Source organism: Muntiacus reevesi, chromosome 3, assembly GCF_963930625.1.
Source record: "Muntiacus reevesi chromosome 3, mMunRee1.1, whole genome shotgun sequence".
In the NCBI taxonomy this organism is placed as follows: domain Eukaryota; kingdom Metazoa; phylum Chordata; class Mammalia; order Artiodactyla; family Cervidae; genus Muntiacus; species Muntiacus reevesi.
In genome coordinates this window covers 34,554,519-34,578,716 of record NC_089251.1, presented here as the reverse complement: position 1 = coordinate 34,578,716, position 24,198 = coordinate 34,554,519, and the positions used below count along the sequence as shown (strand labels likewise).

Here is a 24,198-nt window from a genome sequence, read left to right as displayed (position 1 = left end):
TCCTGCTCTGCAAATCTCAGAGAACCATACTAAGCGCCTCTTAGGACACTGCCTGACACCTAAGTATATAAAGGGTACAAGATCCAGTCTTTGCCCCCAAAGGAGCCCCAGCCAATGGCAGACATAGGAACAAAGCATTTTGGTGTGAGGTACGAATGCCACACCAGAGGTTTACACGCCGCCCTGCCGTCAGAGGCCAGGGGAAGGGCCTGAGTTCATGGGTGGCTTCCACAAGGAGACAGAAGCCTGAGTTTCAGTCTTGAAGGTGACAGAGTTGTCTGTGAAGAAGAGGGGAGGGCCTTCCTGGTGGGAAGAACGCCTGGGGGAGCCGGGGCCTGCAGGAGCTGAGGCAAGACCTAGCCCTGAGGCTGGAGCCTCACCTCCCAGACACATTTTGCTCCTTCTGGTGATGGTGTGATGAGGAGAAAAACAAGCAGGGAGGCAGGGAGAGCAGAGGGAAGGCTGCTGAGGTCTTCTAGGCTAGAGTCAAGTGGGGTTCGACCAGGGCAGGGGAAACATAGCGAAAGGTGTTGATTCGTTTGGGAGGTAGAGTCAGCGTGACTGGAGGACTGAGTGGATGGGGGCTGGGGGACCAGATGATACGAGGAGGACAGTGAGTCAGGGGCTGAGGAAGCCAGGACAGTGAGTGACAGCTCCTGTCCCAAGGAGCCTGACTGGGAAGGAGAGGCAAGATAACAGGGAGGGGGCACCTGATTTGGGAGGTTTCCCAGTTTGGTTCTGAGTGTCCGTGGGGGTGGGTGACTGAGGTGGGTCAGAGCACGAACATGGACTGTGGGTTGTGCTGGGGCAAGAGTCTCAGCCTCACCGTGAAATGGAGGCACGCACCCAGCTCTGAGGTCTGGGGGTATTTAGTAGGATTCCATGTGTGACACACCCGCGCTGGGGCAGCCACACGCCAAAGGTGTCGGCCAGCCAGCCTCTCGCTCTTCCTGACTTTTTCCCGTCTTTATCCTTCTCTCCCTCCCCCCAGCCCACCTGCCTGTCTTCCTTCCTTCTCCCTCTCCAGGGTTCCACATCCTTCCCAGCCCTGCTCCTCCCCCAGCTTCCCACACACACACACTCACGCACGTATATGCACACACACACAGATAGTCCATAAAATCATTTGTCTCATTTGTCAAGCACAGCCCACAGCTCCTGACAGCAGCTCTCACATGGTTCGCTTGTTTCTCAGACATAGCGTGCAGGAGGTCCCAGATCGCAGCTGCAGCCAGCCAAGCCCGCCCACAGACCTGGCCGCAGCTGTTCCTGATGGCCTCTGTCCCTGACACTCATTTCCTCACCTGGCTCCAGAGACCAGCGAGTGCAGCTGGATCGCATCATCAGTCAGATCCACCCGCAGCCACGGAGCACCTACCGCCCGCTCGGCTCTGAGCCAGGGAAAGGGTGGGGGTGGTGTCCACTTCTCTGTCTGGAGTCACAGCCCTCAGAGAGAGGACTGAGCCTCTGGTCTTTACAAAGACTGCAGAGCAGAGAAGTTCAACAACAGTTTCACAATGCCAGGACAATTCTAGACGAGCGTAGAGGAGAGTCGCAGGCACGACTCCTTGCCAGGGTAATTGGGCAGATAGCCATCGCCCTAGAGAGCATAGAGCAAGGCAAGTCAGAGTGTGGGCCTGGGGGTGCCTGGAGCGAAGAGCCATGAGCTGCAGGCAGAATGAAGCTTGGGTTCTACCTCTGATACACTGTGTGACCTTGGAAGTGTGCCTTCCCTCTGCTTTAGGGCCTCATCTGTCAAAGGAGGGTTGAGAGGGAGCGGTCACTGAGGTCTCTTCTAGCTCTCATACACCTGGGTCAGGAAGGCGGTAAGGGACGAGTGGACAATGGGTCTTGCTCATCGGTGCAAAACCGGAATGGAACAGGGACAGCCTCTGCTGCTGACCTGGGTGTCACCTGATGACTCGCAGGACCCATCTGGGTCATCCAACTATACAACTGAACAAAGACCTCATGCTGCCAACGCCCTGCACACATCCAGCGTCTCTGAGCACACCCAGCATCTCCACACCCTCACAGCACCCCAGAGGCTGGATGGATACACAGGGTGGACCTTACCGTTCTGATTTCCCAGAGGAGAAAGCCAAGCCTCAGAAGACAGAGGGACTTGCCCAAAGTCCAGCTAGGTGTTAAAGGCAGAGCCCAGATCGGGTGTAGGAGAGAAATGAAGTGTCCCTGCTTCTCCAAGTGGGATCCCCTCACTCCCTCCCCTCCACCATCCCTGGCAACCCCGTGCTGCACACCAGCTGCGCTCTCCTTTCAGGCTCCGGCAGGCAGCCACTTTGATTTGCTGCTAATTCTTTATTTAAAAAAGATTCACAACTCAATTACATCAGGTAACAATAGCTCACAGTCAATAATACAAAACGCAAACCCAATAAACATTCATTCTGACCAGGGGACATGGATTTAGATGAAGAAAAACAAAAAAATTACAGCATCAGCTCGTTGAGAACAGTATCCTATAATTTCCAGTAAATTGGAATCACGGCGAGTCGTTTTCCCCACTTGAGTGGCAGGTATATTAATTTGTTGGCATTTGTCAACCATCAAAATAAGTTGTTTACAAGGGATGGGAAGAAAGCTTCAGAGAGTCAGGCTGAGGTTATTATTCTGGCAGGAGATTGTGTAACGTGATTCATATGATTCGGGGGTCTTCAGAAGCTCCAGGCCTGGCCTGTACTCCCTGTGGAGGTAGGTCCTGGGTGAAACTGAACACCCTTGACCCTGGCCCTCGGCCACACCCTACTCCACCTACTGCCCTGCTCTCTAGAATCCGGGGCGTCATCCAGTCACCCCCTTCTGCCTCTCGGAAGTCACTCCAAGAGAGGAGTGGACAGGCTCACCAGGGGTACATTAGAACGGTTACCATTTGTTACTCACTAGTTACCCTCCAGGGGCTGAACTAGGCCCCTTAACCTGCGTGCATGCTAAGTTGCTTCAGTCGTGTCCAACTCTTTGCGCCCCTGTGGACTGCCCCAGAGGAGCTTGCCCTGCTCATCTGTCCATGGGATTCTACAGCAAGAATACTGGAATGGGTTGCCATGCCCTCTTCCAGGGCATCTTCCTGACCCCAGGGATTGAACCGACATCTGCTGTGGCTCCTGTATTGCAGGCAGTTTCTTTACTGCTGAGCCACCAGGGAAGCCCCAGGCCCCTTATAAGGGGCATTATCTCATGGAATTCTCACAACAACCTGTCAAGGTAAGTATTATCATCCCCCTCTTATAGATGAGGAAACTGGAGCTCAGAGAGGGTACATAACCTGCTCAGGGTCACAAAGCTGGTGAGTAACAGAGCCAAAACCAGAAGAAGGAAGCAAGGTGCCTTGGACACAAAAGTCCAGGAGACTCTGGCTCTCAGGGTGGCCCAAGTGCAAGGCTGGCACCTGAATGGGGGACGTCTCACCGAGCTTCTGGCCCTGAGAGACACAGCTGGATCTAGATCCAGAATTCCAAAGAACAGCACGGAGAGACAAGAAGACCTTCTTCAATGAACAGTGCATAAAACTAGAAGAAAACAACAGAAGGGGAAAGACTAGAATTTCTTTAGGAAAATTAGAAATACCAAGGGAACATTTTGTCCAAAGATGGGCACAATAAAGGACAGAAATGTTAGAGACCTAGTAGATGCCAAAGAGATCAAAGAGGGATGGAAAGAATAACTGCACAAAATAACATGGAATAACTATCCAACAAAGATCTTAATGATCCGGATTACCATGATGGTGTGGTCAGTCACCCAGAGCCAGACATTCTGGAGAGTGAAGTCAAGTGGACTTTAGGAAGCACTGCTATTAATAAAGCTAGTGGATGCAATGGAATTCCAGTAGAGCTATTCAAAACCCTAAAGGATGATGCCATCAAGGTGTTGCATTCAATATGTCAGCAAATCTGGAAGACCCAGGAGTGGCCACAGGACTGGAAAAAGTCAATCCTCATCCCAGTTCCCTAGTAGGGCAGTACTAAAGAATGTTCTAACCATCAGACAGTTGCCCTCATCTCCCATGCTAATAAGGTCATGCTTAAAATCTTCCATGCTAGGCTTCAGTATTATGCAAACCAAGAACTTTCAGATCTCCAAGCTGTGTTTTGAAAAGGAAGAGTAACCAGAGATCAAATTGCCAACATTCACTGAATCATAGAGAAAGCTAGGGAATTCCAAAAAGAAACATCTACCCCTGTTTCATCAACTATGCTAAAGCTTTTGACTGTGTGAATCATAACAAACTGTGGAAAGTTCTTAAAGAAATGGGAATACCAGACCATCTTACCTGTCTCCTGAGAAACCTGTATGCAGGTCAAGAAGCAACATTTAGAGCCCTATATGAAACAACTGATTGGTTCAAGATTGAGAAAGAAGTATGACAGGGCTGTCTGCTGTCACCCTGTTTGTTTCACCTATACACCAAGTACATCGTGAGAGATGCCGGGCTGGATGAGTTATAGGCTGGAATCAAGATAGGTGGGAGAAACATCAACAACCTCAGATATGCAGATGATACCACTCTAATGGCAGAAAGCAAAGAGGAACTAAAGAGCCTCTTGATGAGGCTGAAGGAGGAGAGTGAAAGAGTTGACTTAAGGCTACATATTAAAAGAAGTAAGATCATGTCATCTGGTCCCATTACTTCATGGCAAATAGAAGGGGTTCAGAAGAAAGAAGTAATGACAGATTTCCTTTTCTTGGGCTCTAAAATCACTGTGGATGGTGACTGAAGCCATAAAATCAGGAGACAGTTGTTTCTTGGCAGAAAAGCTATGACAAACTTAGACAGCATATTGAAAAACAGAGACATCACTCTGCCCACAAAGGTCCTTATAGTTGAGGCTATGGTCTTCCCAGTGGTCACATATGGTTGTGAGAGTTGGGCCATCAAGAAGGCTGCTGCTGCTGCTACTAAGTCACTTCAGTCGTGTCCAACTCTGTGCAACCCTATGGACAGCAGCCCACCAGGCGCCTCTGTCCACAGGATTCTCTAGGCAAGAATACTGGAGTGGGTTGCCATTTCCTTCTCCCTCAAGAAGGCTGAGCATTGAAGAATTGATGCTTTTTAACCATGGTGTTGGAGAAGACTCTTGAGAGTCCCTTGGACTGCAAGGAGATCAAACCAGTCAATCCTAAAGGAAATCAGTCCTAAATATTCACTGAAGCTCCAATACTTTGGCCACCTGATGCGAAGAGCTGACTCATTAGAAAAGACCCTGATGCTGGGAAAAATTGAAGACAGGAGGAGAAGGGGCCGACAGAGGACTAGATGGTTGGATGTTATCACCAACTCAATGGACATGAGTTTGAGCAAAGCTCCAGGAGATGGTGAAGGCTGGCGTGCAGGAGTCCATGGAGTCACAAAGAGTTGGACATGACTGGGTGACTGAACAATAGCAACAACTGTCTGCACCAGCCTGTGCTTTCTTCACTGTGGTACAGCCACCTGGAAGAGATGGGCCTTGTAGTAGCTAGAAGCTTCCAAGGGTGAAGCTCAGTGGTGGGATTTCGGGCCTCAGCAGGCTGACCAGAGAGACACTATCGCCCCTACAAGTGGTCCAGGCAGGTAGCTACCAGTTCCCCGTGTCTAGATGTTAGTCCAAGTGGAAATGTGGGGCTGAGGCTATCACACAGGAAAGCAAAGTCCAGCTGCTGACACCTGGGTGCCAAGCTCCCCGGTGTCCCCATCTGAGTCCCCCCACCTTGCACTTGGCAGCAGTTTGCCATCTTTCCAAATCCACTACTTACCCTCATGAGGACAGGGGTCCTTGTCCTCATTTTTTCCTTAGCTAGGGAAAGCTGAGGTGATGAGAGGTTAACCAAGTTGTCCCAAGTCACACAGCCAACAGAGTGCCCGGATATGACTCAGAACTCACGGCTTTTTCCATCTACCTCTCTGCCAAGAACTAGGTCAAGACCCAAATGGGGCTGGAGTTCAGACTTGATTCAGGGCAGGAGAAATAGGAAAGAAGGCTTGGGGGTGGGGGGAAGTGTCAGGAACAAACAACGTCTAAAATATAATGCTTTGGCTAAATTTAAACATGTGAGAGAGTTCAGAATGATTCATAATGCATGCAGATTGATGCAAATGACTATGCAAATGAGGCAGAAAGGAGGAGAAGGGTACAGCTCACCTCTCAACCATAGCAGCAGTGGGCAGGGCAAGGATCCCCTCTCGGGCAGCAGTTTTCCAAGCAAACCTCACCTTCAAAACGACTTTCTGAGGCAACCTGCCAAGGCCCCAGGGCCCTGGGGCCCTTGGACAGATGTGGCCCATACACGTCCACGTCGCTATCTCCACACTTGGCTGGGTCCCTGGAACGCCCACCACCCCCACCCTCTGGCCCCAGTCTGCCTTCTCTGAGCTAAATGATTCTGCTATTTTCCTTTCACCAATGAACCTTCCTTTTCCCTCAGCCTTTTCATCGTCCTCTGTTTCTAATGGGTTGGGAGCGAGGGTTTGGCAGACAATCTGAGTGAGTCAGGATGGGCCAGTAGCTTCTCAGACCATATAACCCGCAGCAGCGTGCTGGAGGGCAGATGGCCTCCATGAGAAGTATGGAGCTTTGGACCAGGGTTTACCTGGGCAATGAATCCCTCTATTCCTTGGTTTCCTTGTCTGTCAAATGAGATCACTAACAGCTCCTGTGTATGGCTATTGGCAGTTGGATTCGGGGGTTGGGGGGGATGCCATATGCATTCACGCCTAGCACAGGGTCAGGAATCGGCCCTACTTCCCTCTGCAGACCTCACAGCCCCCTCTTCCCTACCCCAGCCCCCTGACTTTTCTCCCTCTTCATTTCTGCTCACACAAGCCTGACTGCTACCCTTCACCTCTTTCTGCCTGTCTGAGAGTCCTACCCATCCCTCATCTCCATCACAAAGCAGACCTCAAACGCACACCCCCCAAAACCAGCCAGGGCCACCAGCACCGCTGCCCCCGTGCCTGTCACAGTCATCTGCCCCCTTCCTGGCTGAGCACCTGACAGCCCTGATGTGTGCAGAGATCTGCCACTTTCTCAGGTTTTTCACCCCATTATCTCCTTCTGATGTTGACCCTCCCCATACCCCTGTACGTTTGGAGAGGAATAAACGGTTCTTCTTTGACAAGGGAAGAATCTGGGACTCTGAGAAGACACAGAGCAAGGAAATGGTCCACTCTGGGCACGAAAGCCCAGAGCCCTTCGGTGCTTCCACTTTGCCTCCCCAGTCTCAACACTCCCACAGGGAGATTTCTCCGGTCACAACTCTATCTCCCCAGTTTCTTTGTAAGCCCCTCGAGGGCCTGGAGCCCGTCTCCCATCTCCTTTTAGGCACACGCCTTACACCAATGTGCAACGAGCTCGCAGGGGAGCTGGCCCTGGAGACAGAGCGATGGGCTCATCGCTCCTTCACTCTCTACGGAGACCTTGGTTCCTCAGCTGCCACGTCAGCCATCAGCTGGCCCTCCAGCTTTGTCTCTGCAGAATGGGCCTGAGTTCTGCCTTAGGACAACCCCCAGGAACCCCCTCTCATGCTGGGAACACAGGACATTTCCTAGAGTCAAAATCACCTTGCAGCTCTCCCTCGAAGCTTTTCATAAAGGACCCTGGATCTGAATATGCAGGGACCCGAAAGCCCTCAAACCCCTCTCCCTGGCAGCCAGTCTCTGCGGAGGCGCGTGTAGTGGGCACAGAAACTGCCTCCACAGCACCCTGCTCTTCTCAGATGGTTCACCAACTGTATTCTTTGTCCCCCATCCTTGCTTGACTTCATCTCAACAGCCTCAGAGGCAGCAGGAATACCCCTGCACCCCCACACTCTGGTTTTATTTTCATCACGATTGGTTGTTTGTTGTCTGCACACACTTGGCTCCAGAAGGAGTTACTGGCGAGATGGGAATAAACAGTCTGTGCTCGTAAACACCACTCTCCTCAGTCATTCCATGTGGGACTCCTTGTATCTAGAGCCCGTGGGGAGACTTTAAAACCGTACCAAGTCAATTACTGCTACTCCCATCAGTAAGAATAATAATAAATACTCAGTGAGAGCTTCTTACATGCCAGCCACAATTCTGAGACGTGACCTCATTGCTTCAACCTTCACCACACATACAGGCTAGAAGGTAGGCTTTTCTCATCCCCACTTTACAGATGAGGAGCAGGAAAGTTCAGGAACACTTTATAGATGAAGAATAGGAAAGTTGCTTGTCTAAGGTGGACCACGTGAGTCCTTTGATCTTGGACAGGGAGAGAAATCCATAATAGGAAACCCCAGGTATTTGGGACACTATCACCACAACACCCCACCTTAATGCAGACTCTCCCTGTCTTCTCTTCTCTGTCTCCCCTCTCGCTCCTCCCTCTCCTTCTCTTGTACCCCTTACTGGTTCTTTATCCTCCTAGCTCTGTGAATGAGGCAATTTCCTGTCCCTCTCTGAACTTGACGGCCCTCTCCTGACAGTAGACAGAGGACCCTCCTTGCTGACCTCGTGGGCTGATGCAGGGGACAGCCCTCCAGCACAAGGGCGGTGTGCTCGGCCTGCTGGGAGCTGTGGGGTGGGCAGGAAGGGAGTTGGTCCTCACACCCCATGGCAGGAGCCCATGCGGTCTGTCCTGTTGCAGCATCTCCGGCTATGGGGCGGCTGGTGGGAAAGGTGGGAAGAACACCATGATGCGGTCCCACGGCGTGTCTGTGCTGGGCATCTTCAACCTGGAGAAGGACGACACGCTGTACATCCTGGTCGGACAGCAAGGGGAAGATGCCTGCCCCAGCGTAAGTACCCAGAGCGGGAGTTTCTCCTCCACCTTCCCCAGGACCCAGGCAGGTCCCTGAGGGACACCAACGCCAGCCATATCCCATCAGGCAGCTCTCATTCAAAACCGGCAGGACTCACCCCTTGTTCTGCCTGCAAACACTCCTTCCTTTCCAGGGCCATTTGGGTGCCTGAGAAAGTGGGTGGTGTGGCTTTGGGTGCCGCACATCCCTATGGGGATGGAGGCTGAGGCGTGGGTTTCATGAGCAGCCCTTAAAACTGAAGTCCTGAGTTCTGCTGAAATGGGCAAACGGTTGTTTCTCTCAGCACAAGTGTGAGTCGAAGCCCACTTTCTAAGCTTTCTTGCAAGGGCATAGTTTTTTTTAGCCATATCATTATAAACAGGAAAATGCCAGACCAAACATATCTTATTCAGCTTGAAATCACAGACTCATAGCCAATATATGTACATAAAACTACAGAAAAAGTTCTGAAGGACACAGATAATGGTGGTTGCTTCTGGAATGGGGACTGGAGTTGAGGATACTTTGTCCATAATGTCTGATATCGTTAGAAAAAGAATGCATTCACATATTATTTATGTGATTAAAATTTTTTTAAGTTTTTTTAAGCATGGAATCAGAGCTGGAATACTATGTAATCCACCTCCCCCCACCCCCATTTCACAGATGAGAAAGTGGAGACCACAGAGGTGAAAAGACTTGTCCAGAGTCACAGAGACTCACAGAGACTCTGCCTCCTGTTTCTGATGCCCTGAACGTGCCGGGGCTTCCGTTTTTACCCCCTTTCTCCCGTTTCCTCTTATAGCACACACCTGACAAGCTAGATTGTCATCCTCTCCAGTCTGAGACAGCCCTTCCTACTGGTTCCTGATCCCACTGGCGTGTCCAGCTGTCAAACAGAATGCTCTAAGGGCAGCACTTAAGAAAGCCAGTAGTGATCTAAGGTGACCAGCAGGGGGAGACAGTGGGGACTAGCAAAGCTGCAGCCAGGCCTCTCGCCTGTGCTGGGGGTGGCAAGACCCAGCAGTGCCGGCTGTTCCGCACGGGAACTCAGCACTCCACAGGGCGAGTCTCCACGCTGGGCAGGCCACACCCTCATCTGATGGTGAACTTCTGCACCGGGCGAGGCCGGGGCAGGGATCCAGCTTCTGGGACCCAGGACACAGGGCTCCTTCTCCAGAAACTTATTCAAGAGCAGATTTGGAAGACAGAAGTGGTAACAAAGGTGATGTGTTCAATTCCACAGAATAACCACAGGGCTCCTAAGAATCAGGTCTCAGGCTGGGAGCCAGGGGTAAAGTACGGCGTCCCACCCCCAACCCCACCTTAGACGAAGCAGCAGGAGTAAGCTTCACAGGTGCAACCTCGTGCCTGAGAAACGCCTGGACCCTTTTATTTAGCAGCTATAATCAAGACTTTCCAACCTGATATAATATATTAAGTCATTAAATTACAAGCTGCTGTAATTTTCACAGGAATTTATTGAGTGCTAATGTAATTCTTTCATCTAAGCAAAAAGATTGCATTGACTTCTGCAAGGGACTTTTACTTGATTGGATCGTAATCAGTTATGTCTTTTCACAAGACTTCGTCCTTCTTTTTTAATTCAGTTGTAATCTCTTGTTCCTCTGGATTGCTGCATTTTATCATTTTATTAATCAATCTGAAATTGTTAGTCGCTCAGTCATGTCTGAGTCTGCGACCCCATGGTCTGTCATGGAATTTTCCAGGCAAGAATACTGGAGAGGTTTGCCATTCCCTTCTCCAGGGGACCTTCCTGATCCAGGGATCAAACCCAGGTCACCTGCATTACGGCAGATTCTTCACTGTCTGAGCCACCAGGGAAGCCCCATTAATCAATCTACTTGCTCTTAGACTTTGAGGCTGTGCAGGGCAGCCCCCTCTGCTGATCAGGTTGGGCATAGCATGGGCGTGGGGAAAGGAATTGGTCTTCCCAGTAGCTCCAGACCGTTGCTCCCCCCAAGGGTCTATTTGAGTAAGGGAGAAAACCTTTTACAAGCACCACCTTAATCTCTGGTCCTCCCGAGGCTGAAAAATGGTGTGTAGAGAGGATCTTCTAGAGAATGAAGTGGACCCTAAGAATTAAACTGCAGGTTTTGGCAACTCTCCTGGTGCTGCATGGAGTTGCTCTTCCTGTGTGCCTGGCCAACCAGAGCCTGGAATGGGCTCCAGCTGCTGGAACCCCACCTCCCATCCCACACACACATCCCTCAGTCCCGGTCCTGTGCACTGTAGGTTGTTTAGCAGCATCCCTAGCCTCTACGCCCTGTTTAGCAGCATCCCCGTCCAGTATCATTCATCAGAAATGACAATTAAAAATGCCCCCAGACATTTCCAAACATCTCCAGAACAGCAAAACCATCCATCAGTGTAAAAGTCAGTTCCCACCACTCCCATCATTCCCAAGGTAAATATTTTGAGAGGTCAGCCCACACTCACCCAGCTCTCGAGTCTTTCAAATGTATTCAGGACCTCGCGGAAGTCAGAAAAAGAAAGCAAATCATGGAAAAGTGATCTCTTCCAAATGCTGCTGTGGGCCCAGCAAGCTGCAGACTGAGACTCAAATCAAGGGGACTCCTGAGCCAGGGCAGCGAGGCATGGCCATGAGTCTGGGCTCTAGGAAACCAAAAGGCCGTCCTTTGGCCCAGCTGCTTCCTCCAGTGACCTCCAGCCATCTGCAGGTTCTGCTCAGGAGAAGAGGGCCTCCCCAAAGGGTGGGGCCCCCCACTGCTGCCAGACGGAGGACAGGAGGAAAAGGAGTAGGGCGGAGGGAGAGACCTTCTTAGCACACTGGGCAGCTTCCCAATTTACGGAGGAGGCAGATCCAGGCAGATGGGGCAGCAAATCTCCAGTCAGGAAGCTAGACTGGACCCTGAACTCTGCTCTGCTCTGCCCGGCTAGGAGCACACATTTCCACCCCCTGTCCCTGGCTCTGCCCACAGGGAATGCCGCCAGCATCTCAGGGCCTCCCCAGGTGGCAGTTAGCAGGGTTTCTTTCCAGCAGACTCCATGCCACTCTGCCCCCACCCCAGCCCTGACCAGCACTGCGCGAACACAGGAGAAATGTCAGCTGTCTATAATAGCAATTCACAGCCTTCCAACCACACTAAACCCACTCTAGAAAATATCAAATTATTTCCATCATTAAATCCAAAATGCCATAAAACAAATTGCATCTCAGCTATTTATCTGGAAATTTCTCTAGTACTCATTCCCGGCACCCCTGAGTGCTTTAGCATAAGGAGTGGCTCAAGATGAATTGCCACGTCCACTGGCTGGTTACACAGCCACATTTGATGAAAATTTGATGTTTTATTGGCCTTTTTTCTATTAAGTGAAAGAAAATTCGTTTTCCTCTGAGGTCAGACCGATGTGTGGTGAGTTCATCTCAGCTGCTGTGACCAACAAGCATAGTGGCTCTTCTTGAAACCCTGTCCTCTTTGTTCAGGGATTCCAGGATTCTGGGTCACAGGAATTTCCAGCATGTCACCAGAGACTCCCAGATGCCTAGGCCTGCATCAAGTGGAATAAAATCCAAGTTTGGCTATCCACTTTTTTTTTTTTTCTCTTTACGTGATACTTCAAACTGCAACTTCTCAAAAAACCTCAATGGCTCCTCACTGCTTAGAGAATGAAGTCCAGCTCCTTCTCTGTATTCGAGGCCTCTGGCCATGATCTGACTGTTTGGTTTAGTCTCTTCTACCCACTCCCATTTGGACTCCCTCCAGCCCTGTCTTACCTCATAGGACCTTTGTCATCCCCTCTTCAGAATCCCAAGGGTCCTAACAAGTTGTCCTGGACCACATCTCTGTCCTAAGATTTTTTTGAGCTGAAGAAACTCCATACACTTTTCCCGCAAATACCCCCACATAGCACTTTCCCTCTGGCTTCCTGCTGATCTCCTCCCCTGCAATGTCATAACTTTCCCCCATTCTCAGTGTTTAAAAAGCTCCACATCCTGCAAGGCCCAACTGAATGCCAGGCAGTCCTCTATGCTCAGCACTCCAGCAACAAAGCCTCGCTCTCCTTCCTCAACTTCCCATGCATTTTCTGTCTAAGAGGTCCCTGTGGTCCTTCTCCAATATTTCCCAGAGTGACAGTTATCCATGTGTATTTTTTGCCTCGTCAACTCGACCATAATCTATCTGAGAGATGGTCAGACCCTATCTTTTAGCATAGAAGGTCTGTCTGCTGGGAGGCGGAGGACCCTGGGCACAAACCTGAGGTGTTTTTGTTTCTCCAGACAAACCGGTTAATCCAGAAAGTCTGCATTGGAGAAAACAACGTGATAGAAGAAGAAATCCGCGTGAACAAAAGCGTGCACGAGTGGGCAGGAGGGGGCGGAGGAGGGGGAGGAGCCACCTACGTGTTTAAGGTGAGGTCTGTGCGCCATTCCCCAGGGCAGTGCCTTCTCTGCGTCCTGGCTTTGAGTCCTCAGGACAGACCTAGGAACCAAGCACCTTGGGTGCTCTTAGCTCCATTTAAGGTTGAGGAAGCGGAGACCCAGAGGGATCTAAGGTTCCCTGTCTGTCCAGGAAAGGGCAGACCCTTCTCACGCTGATGTCCCAGCCCAGTTTCACTAGGCAGGCCTTTACCATCCTGCTTCAGAGCTCCAGGGGGTCCCACTGTGCCCTCCCATGTCCTCAGGTGGACTTTTCTGATATCATCGAAGATTTACTGTTGGGTCCTCCTGCAGGGCCAGCGGTGCTGAGGGCTTAATCTTGAAGTTGTGAGGTCAAAGCAGAGAGCCCTGCGTGCAGAGGAAGGAGAGAAGAGAGACCTGCCCTGAGCAGCAGCTCCCAGATCCCTGAGGCTCGAGAGGCGCTTCAGGAAAGGGGCGGTATAAACAGCCTCAAAGACTGATCCTTACTTCCCAGTGTCCATAGACATTTATATCTCCTGGTGCTTTTGCTTCATTTACGAACCTGGACTGATACAGGAGCTGGAGGTGGAAGGGGACAGAAGAGCTCATGGGCTCTTGTAACGTGAGATGGGAGCCCTCGGACCACCGAGATGTCACCCACTGCCCAGCAGACGCTCGGACACATTTAAGCATTTAAATGGCTCAGGGTCTCCAGGGTGGGAGCCCTGCTTGGTTTATCAATCTCTGAATGTCTCTCCCCTGGCAGATGAAGGATGGCGTGCCGGTGCCTCTGATCATTGCGGCCGGTGGTGGTGGCAGGGCCTATGGGGCCAAGACAGACACGTTCCACCCAGAAAGACTGGAGAATAACTCCTCAGTCCTAGGGCTGAACGGCAATTCTGGAGCTGCAGGTAAATCTCTGCAAGCCCAGCCTCTCCCAGAATGATCCCCCAGGACTGTGTGAGCTTCACCTTGGCTGGGCACCATCACACACCTGTGGGAATCTTAGTCATGGGCCCTTGAGATGCTGGGAGCTCTGGATATTGGTACTGGGATCAAAAGAGGAAAGACAGGTCACACCTTGGGGATCCAGAGGCTGCCTGGCTGGTATGGGGTTTGGACTTGCAGAAGGTCATTGAGAAAATGAGGCAGGAGGCAGCGTTCTGACTGCCAACCCAACCCTCCCTGGGATTTATCAAATGCAACTAGATATGAGCAGATGGAAGAAATCTGAGCGGTCAGCCTCCCAGGTCCCTGTGGTTTGTTTGTACTTCCAGGCCCTGGGCTGCCAGTTCACACACTCCTCACATGGAAGGAAAATCTCTGTCCATGACAAGGACTGTCTGCCTCCTTAGAGAGAGCCAGTCACACAGAGATGCGGACAGACTCTGAAGGAGATGTGAATTCCCTGATTCCTCTGAAGTCAACCATTCATCTTTGTGTTTTCTTTTCTCCACACTCAGACCAAGGGAGGATATTTGAAGGCATTTAGAGATTTGAGCTTAATTAAAATAAATACTCAAACTTTCTCTTCAACTGAGAGATGGCTAGAGAAAGAGGAAGGAGAAACATTGTGTCCACAGCGAGAAATGACCCCAGTGATATTTACAGCACCCCTTATGTCAGTCAGCATTTAATAAATTACAAAACATTTCCACATCTATTATGCATGTTCTTTTGTTTTCCAGACATATTATTTTCATTTTACAGATGTGTCAAGAAGCTCATTGAAAGTTGTAGGGGTTTTTTCCCCTCAAGATGACCAAAGTTTCACACTTAATCCATTTTTTAAAACGTTGTTGTTGATGTGTTTTTACTTTTATGCCCATTGTTTTCTTTTCCACACATTTGCTTGAAGGCTGGGATGTGCAGGATGCAAGGGTAGGGTGCTGGGGGCAGAAGAAGGGGGGCAGACTTGGGTTCAGGCCCATCTCATCCTAATTTATGTACTAAGTTCATGGCCCCACGTAGCCACCAGAGCCCACTTCCAGCTAATGGAGCTGAGGGGGCCTTCCCTCCACCACGTGACACAGACAACAGCCTTGACAGGCCCACACCCACTCTGCGGCTGGCAGAGCGAGGCCAGATTCTTGAAGTCCTGCCGCTTCCAGAACTGGCAGATGGTCCCCATGACTTGCCCAGGGCTCTGGTTATCCCTGTTCTAGACCCAAGCTTATTTGTGACCTTGACCTCATTTCCTGAAACCTGTCTCCCTCTTGCTAGCCCCAGAGTCAGCTCTGTCTGCAGCTTCCCCCCACCTACACGTCCCTCTGCTGCCCTCTCTGGGTCCAGAAAAACCTTGGCCAGGAGTTCTCCCGAAGAACTGAGATATATCCAGGCAGATTAACCCTTACGGTCCCAGCAGACCGAGGCACTGCTATTTCTCTAGGAACCCCCCCCCCCCCCCCGCCTTCTGCTGGATCAGAAAGGGTTTTGGAGTCTCTGGGAGTAAATTGCCCCATAAAATGTCATATGAAACAATAAGGAGAAACAAAGTGGGGATCCTGGAGTTTCAAGGGCCTCGGGAGAGATGTATTGCGGTCTGCCTGTGGCCTTAAGATAAAGTTGCAATCAAGCTAGCTCTGTACAGACCCTTTGCAAGAGTTCAGAGCAGGCCCACGCGTAGGGAAGCACAGCTCCAGCTGCTGCCCTTGTAGCCAGAGTATCACCGCCTCTGCCCCCAGCCCTCTTTGCTCTTGACCTTGGAGCAGCAACTTAGACGCCGGCTAGCAAGACTCTGCCTGGGCTTCAGGGTGTGAGGCCTTCTCATGTGTGTGGGTGTCTCACAGATTCCCAATGATCCCTCACTTGGTGGTTTATAAAACATCTCACACACTCCCTTTCTCCTTTGATCCTAACGTCCTCCCCATGAAGTGAGTCTCGTTATCTCCAAGTTACAGGTGAGGAAACCAAGGCTCAGACCAGGGAAGCTCTTGCCTAGTAAACAATTATAGCCCTTTGGGTTATCTGGTGCCTAATCTAGGATTGCTGCTAGGAATTACACTGCTGTGACCTTGGTGGGGTTTTGACAGTTGGTCCTTGCTCTTGTTGGGATGAGAAGTAGTTAATGACATGAAGGCCAGGAGCTTCAGGAATTGGCAGGCCCAGAGGGAAGGCAGAGGAACAGATTTAGTCATCATGCCGCCTGTCCCCCCCACTGCCCCCATCCCTCAATGAACACAGTTTTGGGTTTTGAGCCAGAGGCCTGGCGGAAGCAGGGGTACACGGCCCGCTCCCATCTGGACATGCACAGCTGTGGCCAGAGCAGGTCTCTCTCCGGCAAAGGGCAGCCGCCCAAACCAGCCGGAATCCTCACTTAGGCGTTTCTCTGTCTGCCTACAGGTGGTGGAGGTGGCTGGAGTGATAACACTTCCTTGCTCTGGTCTGGAAAATCTTTGCTGGAAGGTGCCACCGGAGGACATTCCTGCCCCCAGGCCATGAAGAAGTGGGGGTGGGAGACAAGAGGGGGTTTCGGAGGGGGTGGAGGGGGGTGCTCCTCCGGTGGAGGAGGCGGAGGATATATAGGTAAAGATGATTCGTGTTCAAGGTGTCACTCCCTCCCCTCTTAGTCCTAGGCACCTCCCTTCCCTATCCTCTCCCAGCCCTCGCCTGCCCGCCCCTGGCCCGCCCCACGTGTGGACTGTGATGTGACCATGCACGCCTTCCTCCCGGCCCGCCAAATGAGCCAGAGGTAGGGTGCTGGCTCCCGAGCCAGCATCCTGCCTCGAGGTTTCGGCAGGACAGCATCAAGATCCCAGTGACTCTTGATCTCCCCCAAAGCTGATGATAAAGGGGCCTTGGCTTCCCAGACTCCTCTCTGAGCCACCCCCAAGGACGCATGAGAACCCTGGAGGCCAGACTCCTCCCTTTGGATGGCCTGGCCAGAGTCCTTGCCAAGCCAGCTCCCCGAGGGCCTGGTTTGCAGCTTCGGGCCTTGGGGACCCCCTACTCTCCCTTCCCTACCCCAGCCCACCAGCTTCCAGAAGGGGCACCATTCCCCATGCTGATGGGGGCTACTCCTGAGAGCAGCCATGGGCTATCCCAGCCCAGCCCTTCAGCACGCAGCTGGCCCCTGGCCCCGACTCTCCTCTGGGCTTCGGAGCAGAGCAGAAGAGCCTTCTGAAGCTGAGAGGCTGGGAGATGATGGCTCCAGCACCCCCCAGATTAGGACACGATGCATGCACACGCTGTGATGTGGTGTCTGTGTTTTGCTTTAAGGCTGTGTGTAAGATGCTTGTGTTAACCAGATGCTCTTCTTTTCCAAGCCCTGGGTGGGTGGGAGGAGCCCAAGGCGGGGAGCCCAAAGATAACCCAAGCCCCGCTGAAAGGAGGGACAGGAGCCTAAAGGCACAGGGGCCCACCCCCCTGCCCCAACCCTCACCGGATGGGATAGAAGCACCATCCACCCCAGGCAATCCTGGAAGAGGGGCAAAGGGGCCAACTCAGCCTGGGGAGACTAGAACTTTTCTGACTCTTGATCACATGGACTGCTTCCTGGGAGAGCCCAGCAGAGCAGCAGAGGAGACCGTGGCCCTGAAGGAGACAGTGGCCCACGCACCCAGCAGCTACTGAACTGAGCCCCATCTGCAGCCTGTGTGCCATGAGCTCCCTTCCCTCCCATTGCCCCGCCCTCGAGGCCCCTCCCCGACCTTGCCTTGCTGATGAACACGTGCATCCAGACTTAGGCACCCACCTCTCTGCGTTAAACTCTTCTCTGGTTTGCCACAGGTGGCAACGCAGCCTCAAACAATGACCCCGAGATGGACGGGGAGGACGGGGTTTCTTTCATCAATCCACTGGGCATCCTGTACACCCCGGCTTTAAAAGGTACCCCCTCTGCCAAGTAGCAGAGCCCGCTTCCCTGGGCCAGTGCTTCCTCCCTCCCAGCTGAAACCCCAGGGCTACGCAGTGAGTCCAGGACACACAGGTGTTATCATGGGTCCCCTGCAGGCAAATCTTCCTAGTGGTCGCCTCACCAAGTTTTCTGGAAATCAGGATGAGTGATCTGATACATTCACAAAAGAAGACTGACTCCAGGCAGGTCAGCCCTAGGAAAATGCAACAGTAATGGGCACTGTGCCTGTGGCAGCCAACCTGAGGGTCCATCGTGTGGACCCTCCCGCCTGCCTACAGGCCCTTGGAGTTTCACTCACAAGATGCATCAGGGACTTGCCTGCACAGGCGGTACTTCCAGTAGCAGTGAGATGTAGGAACAGGGACCCGCAGCTGGAGATGAAGTGCAGAGCCCGGGGGTGGGCGCAGGTTGGCCTCCGTCCAAGGCTGACCCTCCCTCCTTGTCACCAGTGATGGAGGGCCACGGGGAAGTGAACATTAAGCATTACCTAAACTGCAGCCACTGCGAGGTAGACGAGTGTCACATGGACCCTGAGAGCCACAAAATCATCTGCTTCTGCGACCATGGGACCGTGCTGGCCGAGGATGGTGTCTCCTGCATTGGTAAGGGGCTGGGCGGTGGACGGGCACAGAGCTGGAGCCACAGCTAGTTTCCATGGTTCTGGGACACCTCAGATGCAGCTTTGTAAACTTCCTGACACTGCTGTTTGCCCCCAGCACAGGTGCTCAGATGACAGGCAAAGGGGCCTGTGTGCAAAAAAAGGGTCATGACTTGGGAAAGAGTCATAAGTCACCTGGTCCCACCACTAGCCCAGGATGTGCCCCTCACATCCCCACCAAGGGGCCAGGTCATCTCCACCGGACACCCCAGCACCAAGGACCTCAGTTCTCCTAAGACACAGGGTCTCCCGTTGGGGACTTACGAAGCCAGACCCATTCTCCTCCCAACTTCCACCCCTAGGCTCCCTGCTTATAGTGGTCCTTTGAATGCGGCATCTGAAGAGCATGTTGCGTTCCTCCTCCTCAAGTCTCCTCCAGATTAAATAGCCTGTTTATGTCCATCCAGTCTACGGGACACAAGTCTATGTCTCTTCCTCATCCTGTTGTTGCAGTTGTCCACGTCCCTTTTAAAATGCTGTGTCCAGGACCAGGCTCGGTGCCTGGTGTGGTCAGTACCATCGTGCACCCAGCTCTCCCTCCCACACTCTGGGCCCGGTGTTCTCGTGGATAGACCATCCATTCAGCTTCCAGAGTCTAACTGACAGGCACACTCTACCTTTGGGTCATACTGAGTTTCTAGTCACCTAAGGCACCTGATGGCTTCCCTGGTGGCTCAGAGGGTAAAGTGTCTGCCTGCAATGTGGGAGACCCGAGTTCGATCCCTGGATTGGGAAGATCTCCTGGAGAAGGAAATGGCAACCCAATCCAGTATTCTTGCCTGGAGAATCCCATGGACGGAGGAGCCTAGTAGGCTACAGTCCACGGGCTCGCAAAGAGTCGGCACAACTGAGCAACTTCACTCACTCACTAAGGCACCTGAGGGGCTTCCCAGGTGGTGCTAGTGGTAAAGAACCCGCCTGCCAGTGCAAGAGACATAAGAGATGTGGGTTTGATCCCTGGGTCAGGAAGATCCCCTGGAGGAGGGCATGGCAACCCACTCCAGGATTCTTGTCTGGAGAATTCCATGGAGAGAGGAGCCTGGTAGGCTTTAGTCCATAGGGTTGCACAGAGTCAGATACGACTGAAACGACTTCGCACGCACACACACAAGGCACCTGAATCGCTTCTACAGCCCCTACTGGCTCACTTTCCATCCTCATCCTGTCATGCGCAGTTGCTGTTTCAGATCAGTGTCAAGATTGTGATATTTATCCCTATTACATAGTGCCTCTCCACAAAAGCTGTTAAAAGCTGTAAAACCAGGATGAAACTGCTTCATGCCCTCGTTCTCCGAGAAGGCTGGCGGTCCATGGGTCCGGGGCTGGGAAGGGTCTTTCTGACGTGGGGGCAGCTCAGAGTAGAATCATTGTGGTCATCCATGCCCCGTGGGGACTGTCTTCCAGTGTCGCCCACCCCGGAGCCCCATCTGCCACTCTCACTGATTCTCTCCGTCGTGACCTCTGCCCTGGTGGCCGCCCTCGTCCTGGCTTTCTCTGGCATCATGATCGGTGAGTGTCCCAGAGCCCCAGCACTTCCAGAGCGGGGCAGGGAAGGAAGATCTGGCAGAATAGAATGGCATCTCAGGCTGTGCCATCTCAGGCTGAAGGTCATTCTGGGCGGTGGTAATGAGGGCAGCCCAAGCCAAGCCAAAGCAGAAGCCCCTCTCATTCTGTCTCCAGCACATTCCCGGCTCCTAGGAGCCCCGATTCTGAACCTCAGCCCCGTGTGGAGCCTGCTGGCTTCTCAAGGAGGGGTCTTCTTCAGAGAACACCATGGCTAAAGCTTACTACCGCCCCCACTCCCCAGCCCCCTCCAGACCTCACTTTAGTTCTCATCAGACATGGACTTCAGTGGACTCTTCTAGTCTGGTTCACACCTCCAGCCCACCCTTCCCCCTCCACAGAGAATGCAGAGCTGGTTTCTCAGTGTTTTCCATTAGGCCTGTGAGCCAAGGGGCACTGCTCTGCACATCACAGAGGGCCCATCCAGGCTGTTTCTGCTGGAAATGCCCAGGGCAGGTGGGCAGAGACTTGAGGGGAGGCAGAAGGAAAGGAAAGGCTCGGCTCCAGGCAGCACTCTGAATCCAGCCCCGTGGGGCCGGGGCAGTCTGGGGGTGGACAGGAATTCTCTGTTCTCAGTGCACCTTTGTGATTCCCATGACGCCATCCTGCAAAGAGCAGGACGACAAGAGCTACCTTGTTGCACACTCACCACACGCTGAGCGAGTAACACATTTTAGTTCACTAAACCCTCAAAGAACCCTGTGATCACAGTTGGCATGTTTCATAGAGGAGGAACTGAAGTTGACTCACTTGCCCTGGCCTGTAAGTGGTGGGGCCGAACTTTAAAAGCAGAATCCACCCTGTGAGTCCCCTCCCATGGAGTTTGCCTTATATACAGAATGTTCTCACATATAGTAATAACAGTGATAGTGGTCACTTGTATTGGGGAACTCTTTAGAACTTTCCAAAACCATTTATTTTGACTGCATTACTCGGCATGTGGGATCTAAGTTCCCTGACCAGAGACTGAACTCAGGCCCAGCAGTGAGACCACTGAGTCCCAACCACTGGAGAGCCAGGGAATTCCCTCTGAAACTATTCTGTTTTGGTGAATTCATTTCATTATCACAGTCCCAGGGGATGGGGAGTGGAGGTTTAGGGGACAGGGCAGGCGTTACTGTCCCTGCTTACAGAGAAAGAGACTGACATCCAAAGAGGTCACATGTCAGTTGTCAGTATCACAGCTTGTAACAAAGGCGGAATTAGAACTCGGGTCCTCAGGCACCAACTTAAAGCCAGTTTAGAGACCTTCCACTCTGGGGTTGTCTCCAGCTGTGTGGCTTGCTGGTTCTTCATCTGTAGGAAACACAGGTGACCAGCTGTACTCTCAAGTCTTTTGCCATGTTTGCCTCATGCAGCCCCTGGGCAGAGCAGAGCTACTAAGGCAAGCCCCCTCCTGGAGGGGACTCCTCTGTGGCCCACTTTGACTCCAGAACTTCCCAACAGCCTTGCTGGAACCTTTTTAGACTGAATGGCCATCTAGAGTCTTTGCTCAACCTTCCCTCACCCTGTCCTTCACATGGAGTAAAAACAGTCTAGTGGCTTCCCAGCCTTCCTGGATTCCCCCTGGATCATCTCTCATAGGCACTTCCCCGAATGAAATCCTTGCACTTCTAATCCTGTCCTGGGTCTACTTTTCAGAGGACCCAAACTAATGTGCCTCTGCCCCTGCATGATACAATAAATCTTTTCCATTCATATGATTTTAAACTTTACATTTACTAATCTTTCAATGAAAGGTACACTTTCACATCTATAATCATTTTATTAGTATGACTAAGAGTGATGGAAAAAGATTTAGACCCCAGTGGAGGAGCTAGAGATTCAGGAAGGCTTCCTGGAGGAGGTGGCCTGGCCCAAGCCACCTTGTATGGACCGCCATCTGTCTGCAGTGTACCGCCGGAAGCACCAGGAGCTGCAAGCCATGCAGATGGAGCTGCAGAGCCCAGAGTACAAGCTGAGTAAGCTCCGCACCTCCACCATCATGACCGACTACAATCCCAACTACTGTTTTGCTGGCAAGACCTCCTCCATCAGTGACCTGAAGGAGGTGCCACGGAAAAACATCACCCTCATCCGGTGAGCACTGTCCGCTGGGGCAGTGGGAGGTGAGGGAGGCAGAGAAGGGAGGGTTCTAGGCAGCCGGATGTCATCCCTGGACCACAGATTCCTCTGACAACAAGAGGCCAGCAGAGCCACCCCTCGGGGCACCCCCAGCCCTCCCGGCGGGGGAGAAGGTTTAATGTCCAGGTCCATTTGGTGGGTTAATTATTTAAATAATTAATAATTATTTAACTTATGGGGTTGGAACAATGAGAGGAAGACTAGATGGGAAAAATGGGGCACTCCTCAAAACCACCCAAATGCCCCTCCCCAAGCATTGCTCCCCTCCCCTTCCCAGCTCCCAGAGAACCCTTTGCACTTGTCAGTCATTCACTGAGCGCTCTCCGGGAGGTGTCTGCCAGCCATCTATCCTTCCCACCAGATCCATGTCTTAGTCACCTTTAGGACCCGGGCAAATATTAGAGACTCAGTAAGTGTTCATGGAAGGAATGTCAGCCAGTGTCATGAAGCCTGGCTTGGAACCTTTCTTGCCCATAGAGCTGGGGACTATGGAGCAAAGCCACATGAAGGGTATCACTCCTGGGGGTGTGCGTGACCCCTGCCTCCTGTGAGTGGCCACTGAGTGTGCCCCCGCCTCATCACACCTTCTCCTCTGCACAGGGGTCTGGGCCACGGCGCGTTTGGGGAGGTGTATGAAGGTCAGGTGTCTGGAATGCCCAACGACCCCAGCCCCCTGCAAGTGGCTGTAAAGGTAAGAGGGGGCTCCCTCATGGGCCTGACCTTGGCCGTGGTCTCTGTAACCGCAGCCCTCTGCCAACAGCCTCTGACCTCTGCGGCTCACAGCTCCTCCTCCTTCCCACCCTCCATTCTGTACCCAGACGCTGCCGGAGGTGTGCTCCGAACAGGACGAACTGGATTTCCTCATGGAAGCCCTGATCATCAGGTAACAGCCCACAGGGACACCCACACCACCACCCCAAGCCTGTGAGGGACACGAGACATTTCTAACAGGCACGTCTCCAAGGGAAAGGGGGTTGTCCTGCAGGGCACCCCTCCTCTCTAACAGGAGACCTCCCCACCGAAGTTCTTAGCACATCTTACCAGAGTGGACCAGCCCCCATCTGGTTTTCTCAGGAAAAGAATCTTGTAGCCCCAGTCAATGTCACTTGGCCTTCAACCAGCACCCCTGTGTCACCCATTGGTTCTTTTCCCCCTTTTCTTAAAAAACATAGCATGCTGACTGTTGACAGTGGAAGATACAATCTTCCTCCAGGTAACTCTTCCACCATGTCCTTCACCCATCCCAACTCCCAGCTCTCAAGTAAAGGAAATGGGCCCCCACATGATGGAAGGTGCCCACCCAGGTCCACCCAGCTGGCCCGACCCTTCAGCTGGTGGATCTGGGGCCCACCAATGGGAGTCACAGTGTCCAAGGCTCTGACAGCAGAGGTTCGACCTTGAGAGCTGGCCAGGCTCGTGGCCTCCCAGTGCACTGGGGAGCCTCAAACATCCTGACCAGCTAGGGCGGCCTTGATGGAAGTGGCCGAGAAAATGAGGCCAGAGCAGTGTGTGTGATGCACTGGGTCCATAGGAGGACGCGTGGCAGGCTCAGCTCCTGCTTAAATGACGTATTTCCTGGTTGCCCATGTAATAGTGATCATTGAATAAAACCTGGAAAGTGAAGAGTAAATGGAAGGAGACCCGAGTCACTCAGCCTCCCTACTCTGCAGTAACTAAGCAGCACTGTGTTTGGGTGCACGGTCACCCAGTCCATCAGCTCTGTCCAAGGGTGCCCACGCAGAGCTCCCTGGGCCCACTGCCTCGTCGTCCTCATAGGATCATGTTAACAAGAAAGCCCGAATCTCAGCCCCCCCGCGAAGGGTCCATGGTGGGATCCAGCGGCCCTCTTCC

The 24,198-nt window shown here is 52.4% G+C and overlaps 1 protein-coding gene across 1 annotated transcript in view; it reads left to right on the top strand.

The window, feature by feature from the left end:
• The window catches only part of ALK (ALK receptor tyrosine kinase), a 704,322-nt gene that overhangs the window by 652,419 nt on the left and 27,705 nt on the right, over positions 1–24,198 (top strand). Inside the window, exons 13-22 of the mRNA XM_065928786.1 lie at positions 8,610–8,760; positions 13,028–13,159; positions 13,914–14,058; positions 16,490–16,672; positions 17,876–17,974; positions 18,452–18,604; positions 20,065–20,169; positions 22,116–22,302; positions 22,948–23,038; positions 23,166–23,230. Of these exons, the coding sequence (XP_065784858.1) occupies positions 8,610–8,760; positions 13,028–13,159; positions 13,914–14,058; positions 16,490–16,672; positions 17,876–17,974; positions 18,452–18,604; positions 20,065–20,169; positions 22,116–22,302; positions 22,948–23,038; positions 23,166–23,230 (1,311 nt within the window). The remainder of the gene's footprint in view (positions 1–8,609; positions 8,761–13,027; positions 13,160–13,913; positions 14,059–16,489; positions 16,673–17,875; positions 17,975–18,451; positions 18,605–20,064; positions 20,170–22,115; positions 22,303–22,947; positions 23,039–23,165; positions 23,231–24,198) is intronic.